Raw genomic sequence first — 12,447 nt, forward strand, 5'->3', positions numbered from 1 at the left:
GTGGGTTCAAACCCCAGCCTGGCTCAGCTGATTTTTATTTTTATTTTGAAAATTTTTGCCTTATTAGACGAAGATCATTTTTTTTTTAAGATTAATTTTTTTAATCGAGCTTTATGATCTATTATGCAAGTGAAAAAGGAAAGCAGACGATTCGAACCCACACACCCACCACTATGTGACATGCATGTTTCGTCTTCGGTAAAGACTCTTCAGACATATCGGATGTGGAGCGGCTTCGATGTCCTCGAACTATTCTTCTTTCAAATGCATTTTTGTTTTGTATTTTACAACAACAATGAGGATTTTCCCATTTAGTTGTGCTTTCATGACAAACGCTTAGCGCTGCCTTTGAAAGTTATGAGTTTGGCTCTGAACAGTATTTTAGCTGGTGGCTGCGGTGGCATAAATGACATTGGACCATGGTGATCTGTAAATAACGACGAAAATAGGTATGTACGAATGATTATGTGGTATTTTTTATAAAAGCAAGTTAGTGCGTTGTGGAAGTGGTGATGTGGGTTGGAGTTTTTTGCATTGGCAGAAGACACAGTTTGACGATGGGGCGGGTAATTGTACCGTTTTGAGTTAGTAGCTGCCATGGTATAATTTCGTTACGCGGCCGCGACTCACCTCAGTAGATGGTAAGAGGTCGTCTTTTGCGATTACGTAATCATTTAATTTTATGTTGTTTTGCGTTGTCTTCCATTTGGCTCGGCGTTGTAATTCTGTGGCATACTCGTTTTTCCATCGTTGTGCGAAAATGTGCAAAAGAGATTTCAAACGCTCCCATCGGTTCAGAAGAGATATTCTATCGTCTGGAACATTTGATACAATTTCCGGATATGCAATAATGGGAGCTCCTCGCAGCAAATGACCAGGGGTTAAATTCATTTGGATTTTCTGAGATCGCGGATAGCGGCCTGGAATTGAGAATTGCTTCGATTTTGACCAAAAGAGTAGTAAATTCTTCAAATGTAAAATAATGATTGGCAGCGACTTTTTTCAGATGAAGCTTCATGCTTTTAACTGCTGCCTCCCACAGGCCACCCATGTGGGGCGCATATGGAGGGATAAACTACCTGTTAAACCCATGTATTGCATATTTCTTCACTATAGCCTTTCTATTTCCTTGAGGAATTTGTTATGTTCTTTTAGGAGCTTGTAACTTGCACCGACGAAATTTCGGCCATTATCGAAGAACATTATTTTTGGGGAGGCCACGTCGACCAGTGAATCTGTGAAAACATGCAATGAAGGCCTCAGTGGACAATTCGGAACATGTTTCCAAATGGACTGCTTTCGTGCAAAAGCATACGAAGGCGGCCGCATATCCCTTTATTATTTTTGCATTTCGCATGTTAGAAGTACGCATGTTAAATGGGCCGGCAAAATCAACGCCGGTGTATGTGAAGGGTAAGGAGAATTGGACTCTTTCTGATGGTAATGCTGACATAATTTGATGTTGATATTTGTGTTTGAAGATGACACATGATCGACAACTCTTGATACATTTTCGTATTAAATTTTTTATTCTAGGAATGTAGAATCCTTGCCGGATAGCTCGTAGCATTGTGTGATGATCTGAGTGTAGCAATATTTTATAGGTAAAATGGAGAGCAAATTTGGATTTATCAGGTATGATTATGTGATGTTTTCTTCCGCCTTCGTGGGGTAAAAGAGCTTTGCCGAAAAAAGACTTCAATTTCGTTTTAATTGATTTATTAAGGGTTAGGTCTCCTTGACCATTTCCTTCGCTATTCAAAACTTAACTAAACTTATTTTCAAGAAGTACTTAGTTACTACATATGAGTATGTTAGTTTTTGTATATATGTACTGAGTTCAGGGGAGAGCACGCCTGTGAGCTAGCACACAGGCAAATAGTGAAAACGTACTCTTAGTTTTTTGTGAACCGTAAAGAATTAAAAGTTTATGCAATTTTGTATTTTTATATTTTTTAGTAATTTGCATTGTGGACGATGAAACATCAAGAAAACAATTAAATATTAATTCTCCCTTAAATCTGCCTCTCTCTCGATTTTGCTCAGCTCTGACTGAGTTTAAAAAAATAAAAAAATAAAAACTTAAATTGTATGTAATTCATTTTACTCTACATGAGTGAAAATAAAGGAGAGAAGTTGTTCATTTACGCTCTTTGTGCGCTCTTGGTCGTTGCCATAAATGAGGGAAGTATTCCACATGGGACGTCTACGCTACGTTTTTGTTAAAAATGTCGATAACGTTAAAGTTTTTCCAAATATTATTTTTGGTAAAAATATTTGCATATCCTCATTAGGGATATAACTTTTTGCACTTTTTTGCAGATATCGAAAATACCACCCCATAGCCGTGTAGAGCATGAAAAACTATTATGAAATAAGGTGTAATTTTTTCTCTATCGCGAAAAAAGTTTCCGCACCAAATGCATGGAAGTTCAGAAATGCATTTTTGAATTTTATCTGTTATAACAACATGTTTGCTTTTGATTAAAATTTTTATTTTTTTGTAATCTAATTTAAAATCATTATCAAAGCGTTCTGGACCAATTTGTTCTCAAATCGCGCCATTTCGGAGCATATTAGGAACTTTTGACACTATTGCAATTTTTGGTTTTTCTTTATAAACTCGTGAATTTTATGTTTATATTTTTTTACCTATCGGACAAGAGAATATGGTGTCATTTGCAACAAATTCGCGAAAGTTACAGACCTTTTTAATGACTTTGCCTGTGAGAAATGTATTTTTGTCTATAAATATTTATTCAAACAAAGCAAATTTAAAATTATAAGTAGAAAAAATATCAAAAGGGTTTTAGTAATTGCGGTCGGTGTTGAAACTTTTTTCATCGAATCGATCTTAGAAACGCGTTTTTATTATTAGGACAAAATTCCCCACATGGTACTGGTGTTGTATTTTTGTAGAAAACAAATACAATTCTCACAGGCAATGTCAACAAAAACAGCCTGTAACTTTCGCGAATTCGTTGCAAATGACCCCAAATTCTCTTGTCCGATAGGTACAAAAAATATAAACATAAAATTCACGAGTTTATAAAGAAAAACCAAAAATTGCAATAGTGTCAAAAGTTCCTAATATGCTCCGAAATGGCGCGATTTGAGAACAAATTGGTCCAGAACGCTTTGATAATGATTTTAAATTACATTACAAAAAAATAAAAATTTTAATCAAAAGCAAATATGTTGTTATAACAGATAAAATTAAAAAATGCATTTCTGAACTTCCATGCATTTGGTGCGGAAACTTTTTTCGCGATAGAGAAAAATTGACACCGTATTTCATAGTAGTTTTCCATGCTCTACACGGCTATGTGGTGGTATTTTTTTGGTTATAGCCCTAATCCTCATAATAAGTATAAATGTTTAGAATTTTGTTTTTAAATATTATTTTTGAGAATTTACAAAATATCTAAAATGAGGTGATGTCTCCCCAGCCATGGGGCGGCAATACCCAGAAATACACAAAACCACTTGCATTCTCAATCATACGTTTGCTCGATGGGGTCAATGGCCGGTTTTTGAGGCAAAAAGTCTTTTTTTCAAGTCAGTGATTGAAATCAAATAATAACGGAATTATATTCTTAACACTTTCAAACCTCCAAAACCAAATAATTAGGAACTGGCAACGGCCACCGGCGACATACCAAGCTGCCAAAGAATCATAATTTTCATTCCGTTTATTTCTGACATTCAGTTGTAATTAAACAATTTAAATATTTTGGCTCCAAAACCTGATCAGTTGATATTATATATTTTTTAAAAATTGAAAATACGGGTGATAGTGTGAAAAATAAAGATTACTATTAAAAATGTAAATGTAATGTTAGATGCCGTCAATAATTTGTTGTGTCAGTAAGTTATGTTTTTCGATGTAGTCTGTGGCATCGTACCTATATTCTATGGAGTAGAACTTTCGGTATCGGGGTGTATTCTCGTAAAAATATGTACATATCTGGTGAGAGGGGACAATGCCGGCTAACAGATTTTGAAAAGAAATTTTGCGTATACTTGCGAATAAAAAAAAAATATTTCCAGATTTCGTAATACTTAAAAATTTGGGTATTTTTAATCTTTGGTTGGAAAATCAGCGAAATGCTAAACGTTTTAGACTGGATTTGTGCGAAATTTAATCGAGGTGTCAAAGACAACTTCGTGACGGGAGTTAAAAAAAAATAAGCTTATGGTTAGCTAGCGACACAGTATTTAGGCTAGAACAAGGCAATGATACAAAGAAGAGAGGGCACCCTGATGTGGATTATAGTGAAGTAAGAAAACTTGCTTCGGAAGTCTCCTATGAACACGGCAACAATACCAAGCTCTTGATTCATTCATGCCGCCTCTGTTTCGGCTAATTTGTCAAAAGACAAAAATATACAAACTATGTTCTCAAGGAAGTTCGGTATCAACCAACTAAAATGAGAAAACAATTAACTTCGACAGAGAAAATTTATGAACGATATATCCAAATCTGAGACGATCTCAATATGATGTCTCAATAATGTTTTCTAGATTCCTTCAGACACTTTAAAATTCATCACAATTGGACATATATAGCGTGATTGCTGCACGAAATACCTTAAATCGGATGAAAATATATATGGGAGCTATATCCAAATCTGAACCGATTTCGATATAATTTGGCATACTTTTTTCTAGACCTAATTCCGTCACACATTTTAAATTCCATCGAAATTGGACAGAATTTGCCTGTTTTTTTACACCAAATACCTTAAGTAGGGCGAAAATATGTATATATGGGAGCTTTATCCAAATCTGAACCGATTTCAATATAATTTGGCAAACATATTTCCAGACCGAATCCTGTCACACGTTTCAAATTTCATCGAAATTGGACAGAAATTGCGTGTTTGTTGCACCAAATACCTCAATTCGGGCGAAAATATATATGGGAGTTATATCCAAATTTTAACCGAATTCAAAAAAAACTTGGCAAACTTATTTCCAGTCCGAATTCCGCCACATATTCCAAAAATCATCACAATCATAATTGGGCAGAATTTTCGTGTGTGGTCCATCAATTACCCGAAATCAGGCGAATATATATGAGAGCCATATCTATATATGAACCGATATCAACCAAATTTCGGATTAGTTTCTAGGCCGATTATAAACATCTGCACGAAATTTTTAAGGTCTAGCTTGCCTCTGTGATTTTTTGCCTCAAAAACCTGTCATTGGCCCAATCGTGCTTTGGTACGATTAAAAAAAATGGCCTGAGAACCCAAAATCCCTTAGAGCTTTAGATCTACTACATTCACAAATATTCCTTAAAAATTAATGCCAATTGGCAGATAAGTTATCAAAAAAATTTCGAAAAATCACAATATTCCATTGCTTAACATTTAAACGATAATGGTCACCCTATTAAAATCAACGTGTTCTGCAGCAACATTGTTCCGCAACATTTTACTCTCACGCTCTCTCAAAAACTGAACTAATATACTCACCACGCTGGGCAACAAACAACAAGGGTTCCAAAACTCACCACAACAAACCAAACCAACTGAGTGGCGGCAACAACACCAGCCCACCACTCAATGTGAATTGCTACACTTCGAACAGTTTTTAACAGACCTGCAATAGAAACGATGGTTGAACGCGGATGAATGAAAAAGATAAAAATAAAGCAAGAAATTTATTATAACGAAATACACAAGTGAATAATAAAAATAAAACACACAACAAAAATAACAGAGAATACAAAAATATAACAAATGAAATATTTAGAAAAGTAAAGAAGAAGAATCAAAAAAGAAACGTATTTAATTTTTTTGCTTATGTGAAATGTGAAATACCTACCTACCTACAATAAATTGAAAGTAAAACATGTTTTTTGCGCTTGTAATATATGAAACAAAGGAATGTAATTTAAAAAAAGAAAACAAAGTGAGAGATTTAATCTAAATCATTAATTAGAGAGTGAATGAGAATTGAAGATGAAATAAAAGCAAAGTGCAGTGCAGTAAAAAGTGACGACGTAAAAAGTGAATTCCAAAACCTTGATGCGTGAGTGAATTTTTGCCGCTAGCCAGCCTGTTGCTTTGCAAAGTGTGAAAAAAATTGTAAAAGGAATGCAATCTTTTAAAAAATTTGCTTTGTTTAAATAAAAAAGAAGTCAACCCAGTACTTCCAGAATCGTTTGCAAAAATAAATAAAATAAAATGAATATTAATAAAAATTAAAAACCAAAAGTGTTAGTTGCAAAATTTGGAATACAAAAACAGTGAACCAACGTGAAAAATTGAGAAAATAAAAAATAAATAAAAGGTATGATCTTCCAAAGTGTAACGTAAAGCATATTGAATTTTTCAAGCCATTCTCTAGTGAGGAATATTCCTGGAATATTAGCGGCTTGTTTTGTTGTTATAAACGAAAAATTCCATAGAAAAGTGTGATTGAAATTTGTTTAACAAAAAAAAAAAAAAAACAATATATTTACATGAGATTATTATTGTTGTTTTTGGATTACCCATTAATCTTTACATTTACATGTGATTTACAAGGGATTAACACACATTTTTTTGTATTGCCCACATCTATTCCACATAACATGAACAACAATTTAAGGACGTGTTTGGAATATTTAAACTATCAGCTTCAATATGAAAGCAACAAATCAAAAGTTTAGTGACACCCAGTAATTTTTAACAGAAAAAAAAAACAAATCAACGATAAGAACATTCAAAAGGAGCTAAATTTTGTGGATACTGGCAGCCAACCATCATCGTCATCAGAAAATTAAATATTCACTACCAAACGCCAAAGGCAAACCACAAAAAATACAACAAGGCGGACCAAACCTACCAACCAACCGATCATACCTTTATTCCTAATAAGATTTTTGTGTGGAAGCAAAGAGACTCCTCCGAAAAACAAAAATAACTTCAAAACTCATTTTTTATTAAAATTAACTGAAAAAGAAAGACAAACGGTGTTCCAGGAAATCCAAGTAAAAGGAAGACCAAAAATAAAGTAACCAAAAAACGAAACATATCCAGCTGAAAAAGAACTTCAATCAAGCCCAATTTAAGCAAACCTAAGAAACATAAATGGGTTTTCAACAAAAAACCAAAGTGACTTAAGTCAAAAGTGTTGCATTTTTGTATCAGTGTATTGTTGACTTGGTGGTGGTGGTTTCCTTAAAGTACCCGCAGCTGTAAGACAAAACTAACAAACATAAAAACCACAAAAAAGAAAAAGAACCAAACTTGAGTTTGCGGACTTCTTATACGACGAAACATTGTGTGCAAGTCTCCCTCTTCCCCTTGAACACCATTCAATGCAATTGCCAAGAACAAAGAGTTAGTGTGCGATAAGCTGCAGCAGCTCCCCCCAAAAATATCAAGTTATATAAAAAAGGTACTTTAATAATCATTTAAAAGAAAAAAAATAAGCTCTGCACACAAAATAAAAAAAAAATACCCACAAAAATCAAAGTGTGCTTCAAAGTACTTTAAAGTGAATGTGAGTGAATATTCTTTTAAAAAAAAGTGTATATTCTATGAGAAGGTGTCTAACCTCCCCAACCCCTCAGACAACTCCACCACCATTCTATTTTTTACGGATTTTATCATCATCACTATTCTAAGAGCTTCTTTAGCTTGCTGCTATTTTATTCGGTTATCTCACATCGAACAAGCCCCAGCAGTAGTAACAAAACTCCATTCCAGCTTTTTTTGAAAGCCCAGCTCAACACCACGAGTCGTTGTCTCGTCGTCGTCACACAGAGCATAGCCGTTATTGTGGATATAAAATTTTATTATCGGTATGTTTTTGTTGCATTTTTGTTGTTGTCTCAATAACAAACAAAAAGAACGAAGAACAAACGGTGGTCTTCTTCGTATTCATTTCTCTCCTATAAGAAGAAGAATTTTTAATACTTCTTATTTTCATATTTGTCTACTTTTATGTGTTGTGTGTGATGGTGATTATGATGATGGTCATTGTTTTTGTTTTTATTTAAAAAAATATAAATTCAACATTTTCTGATTTTATACGGCAACATTCTCTTTGATACCCTACATTACTTTGCCACAAAGTATTTTTATTTTGATTCATTTCACAAGTTTGTAAGGTATTAAAATATTGACACTGGACCCATTTTATGTGGACCCACAAAGTCTTATAAAGTTATGGGCCTAACAAAACGATGCTATACTGGATACGTAAGGGCCTGCGTACATAAGCTGCCTTGCCTGATTGCCTTGTTTTCCTGCTTAATTTCTGACATAATAAAAATAAAATAATAAAAAGGGCCGAGCAAATTTCGAACTGGGTTGCCCTTTTCTTTTTTATTCTTTTATCAGAAGCAAGTAAGGTAAGCCGGCAAGGCAGCTTATGTACTCACTAGGGTTATGACTTTTTTACAACCTCATATCCCTGTATCATAGCGTGATGAGTTTTGCCATAAGATTACATAAAATCTTAGTTATAAGGTGATTCGGTGGAAAAACCTCACGCACAAAATGATTTTAAAATTTGAATTTATCAAAATTATGGACATTTTTTTGAAGTCACTGAAAACAGATATATAATTGAAAATAAACTTTAGAGCCACATGAGATAATTAAAATGACATAAAATTTATTTCTCACTATTTTTCTTCAATTCTGAGAATCTAAAAAATGTCGTAAACGCTTTTATTCAAAAACATAATTTTTTAACAAAAAATTTAAAATTTTTCCAAATTGACTTTTTTCGCTAGTTTTTTTAATATTTCAATGAAATAAACGTTATTATGGTTATTAGTAGGCTTATATTTATTCATTCGTGCAACAAAAAATAATTTTTTGAAAATTTTTTTTTTCATTTTATATATTTTTTCAAAAATAATTTTTTTAAAATCGATTTGTGCGTGAACTTTTTTTATATTTCAATGAAATAAACGATAGCATAGTGATTAATAGGCAAAAGTTCATTCATCCCTGCTACAGGAAATCATTTTTGAGGAAAAATTTCAAAAAGTCATAACCCTAGTACTCACCCCTTAATTGCGAGACCATTCCAGCCATGTGAAGGTCCTTACTAAAGTTGCCATCAGACCATCTGCTTTTTTGCGAATGTATATTCACATGTAAATTCATATCTACAACAAAATTGTCATTTTACATACAGTTTATGATTTTTTCTATCATACCTGTCGTGGAATTCCGTAACTCATTATTCGAGTTACCGACAAATATCGGCAAAATCAAAATGCCTATTATTTCGGTAATTAACGAAAATTTTCGGTAAATTAACATCCAAAATAAAGCTGTTGCGAAATCCTACCAATAGCAACTGTGGTGCCAACTTTTATTGATACTTTTCATTCATAATTTTGCTTTTTAATGTTACCGATTTTTGTCGGTAACTCAAAAACTCAACCTGAGGATGTAAAGAACAGCTTTGCCAAACAAACAAAACAGCTGTTCCATTTATGTTTACAAACGAGAATAGAGCACGTAATTTGTCACAGAAAATGATTTCGGAGAAATACTCCATAAAAATATCGGTGATTTCTCGTATTATAAGGCGTTTTTATGCAACTGGACCACCACGGAGGAAGGCCGTCAAAAACTTCAGTCCGCACTGATCAACAAATTGTGAAAGAAATAAAAAAAAAAACCATTTAAGAGTTGAATTGAGATTAGTGCGTAGACGAGCTGGGGCAGCTGGTCTGCATTCCCGGAAGCCATCCAAAAAATCCATTTATATCTGAAAAGAATCGGAAAGCCAGGTTGGCTTTTGCAAACGAACATATCAATTGGAATCCGGCTCAGTGGAGAAATATTTCGTTCTCGGATGAGTCTAAGGGGTAGTTTACACTACATGTAAATGTCATATGACATGAAATTTTCCATCATCATATAGTCGCTAATATGTGCAATATTTGGGATTTTCCTTACGCCATTTACTTTGTGCGTCCACACCAGCAAAAATGTAATAAAATTACGTCTCCACATTGCCTGCGTGGGTAGATATGGAATGTTTTTATTTCGTGTCATATGACATTTACATATAGTGTAAACTACCCCTAAGTTTAATATTAAAGGCTCAGACACGAAAAATTTTACGGTCAAAAGGCCAACAAATGAAAGACTCAAGCCGCAGTATTGCAAGGGTACTGTCAAGCATGGAGGAGGGTCGGTAATGGTGTGGGGCTGTTTTTCGTTTTATGGACTTGGGCCTATCCATGAAATAAAGGAATTTATGGATCGTTTTGTTTACAAAGATGTGTTGGTAAACGTGATGCTTTCATTCGCTGAGGGAAATATGCCGCTTGTTTGGGTGTTTCAGCATGACAATGGCCCCAAACATGCATCAAAACTTGTCAAAGATTGGTTGCGGGAGTCGAAAAACAGGGTTTTGTCATGGCCAGCACAATCACCTAATCTTAACCCCATAGAAAACCTTTGGAGTATCGTAGACAGGGAAATCAAGAGAGATTCGGAAACAAACAAACACAACATTTTCCAAAGGATTCAGGATGCCTGGAATAGTATATCCAAAGATCAAATTGAGCGTCTTATTGATTCAATGCTCCGTAGGTGTGCAGCCGTTATCAAAAATAATGGTTATGCTATCGACTAGTAGCCAAATTTACTTATTTTAAAATAAAAAGTTAAAAAGTTGCTTTAGTTTTGACCAAGCAAAAATAGGGTCAATTTAGTTTTCCATATATTATTTTTTCTTCAAAATGAATTTTGCATTTATGTTTTCTTTTTTGTGTGTTTTTTTTTATGTGACTAAAATACCTAATTTAAAACAGAAAGAGCTTTTACGATATGTTTATTTTTATAAAAGTTACAGATCATTTATTCTCTTTGCAACTTCAGTTGCTTTAGTTTTGGCCACCAGTGTATGTTCACATGTGTTGTCACCTCATTTTGATTCATCCAAAAAAATTTTTATGTATCACACGACGAGTAGAACTTACAGATCTGAAAAACAGATACAGAACATATGAAAAACAGATGATCTGATGGCACCTTTAGTGTTGAAATTTTGCGATAGAAAACAACGTTGTGAATGGAGAATTTCCTTCCCAGAATATGGAGTTCCACGCGGAAGGGTTTTAAACTTTTCATTTATACTGGAGACATTTGTTTGAGATAATTCCAGCCATGTGGAACTCCTTAATATGTGGTGAAACGAATATGGAGTTTCACACCAAATAATTTTAAAATGTCATTTCTAGACTATATCTTAATTGGAAATTTTGTTGCGCAGGATTTATTGAACTATTTCGTTCTCGGACCGAAGGAAAATAACGATGATAGGGACAGATTCGTTGAAGTATTTCGTTCTTGGAAATACGGAACTATATTAAGGAACTAGTTCTTTTTGTGAAACTGAACTAGAAAGGTCGATCCACTCCGTGAACAAGATTGTCCAACTTCGATTAGTTGCGACTTCGTTCAATTGTATTTTTTATATCTTGCAAACACCATTGTAGCAACCAGAGAACTCCAAGTGATAGAAATTAAATAGTTGAGTTTTTTTAATTATTCATAAAAATTCTGAATTAAAAATCGAAAAAATTATCCATTCGAGATCTAAAAGTTTAATGTATTTATGTCTCGGGCACCACGATACAGATCATCCTTAGCCCACAAACCAAAGAACGAGGTGAACTTACTCAAAGACTACATGCTCTAGAAGAAAGTTTCCTCTTCAGTAATCTCTTCTACACTATACACCAAAAACTCAAAACTTGCTTAAGCAAAATTTACACCGTGTGACTACAGAGTTATGCCAACAGTTATTTTACATTCATATTACCACACGACATTATCTTAAAAGGTCAAATGGAATATGATGCTGCAGTTATAAGCGATATTGGTGGCCCTTTATCAAACTGGCTTTTACTTCTAATAAGACAAAAAATCATTCGATTTCAATACCCTAAATAGCAATTATGTTTAATATCTGCGATTTTAGGCCTGTAGGTCGGTAGCATTGATGACAGAGTCAAATAAAACATGACTTTGCAGTTAATAGGGCCGGTAAAATAATCATGCTCTTAATTCTAATAAGACAAAAGTCATTTGATTTTGACCTTGAATCAAACAAAACAATTTACACTGATTGCTTTATTGCCACTAATAGAAGTTTGAAGCGATGTCGTAAAAATAAGTAGTAATATTTCTCATATAAAGACTGCGTGATGTATGTTCACATCGTTCAATTCGGAGCCAGGTTATTTCAAAATATTACAACATGAGTTCAACTATAACGGTACAGCAGAGGTCCTATGAAAATGTAGTTTCGTGATATCTTTTTTTTTTTTCATTTTTGTTTTTGAAAATTTTCCATCGAAATCGCTATAAAGATAATCGTCAGTTCTATCGAAAGCGATTCCCACTAAGAGAATCAGAGATATTACCGAAAACGACATTCTTCAAACGCTTCCATTTGCATTTCGATATT

The 12,447-nt window shown here is 33.8% G+C and overlaps 1 protein-coding gene across 5 annotated transcripts in view; it reads left to right on the forward strand.

Annotated features, from left to right (window-relative positions):
* The first annotated feature begins 5,592 nt into the window (after nucleotides 1-5,592).
* The window catches only part of LOC141397780 (rho guanine nucleotide exchange factor 10-like protein), a 316,226-nt gene continuing 309,371 nt past the window's right edge, over nucleotides 5,593-12,447 (forward strand). Inside the window, exon 1 of one of the 5 annotated variants that reach the window (XM_073974502.1) lies at nucleotides 5,593-6,303. Coding sequence is in view for 1 of the 5 variants with exons in the window: in XM_073974498.1 (XP_073830599.1) it covers nucleotides 7,499-7,500 (2 nt within the window). In the remaining 4 variants the exon portion in view is untranslated. Of the gene's footprint in view, nucleotides 7,802-12,447 lie in introns of all 5 variants that reach the window. The other 4 variants (XM_073974503.1, XM_073974500.1, XM_073974498.1 and 1 more) reach the window with 4 other exon arrangements.

Source organism: Musca autumnalis, unplaced genomic scaffold (genome assembly GCF_047663935.1).
Source record: "Musca autumnalis isolate F117 unplaced genomic scaffold, ASM4766393v1 scaffold_3, whole genome shotgun sequence".
Lineage (NCBI taxonomy): Eukaryota > Metazoa > Arthropoda > Insecta > Diptera > Muscidae > Musca > Musca autumnalis.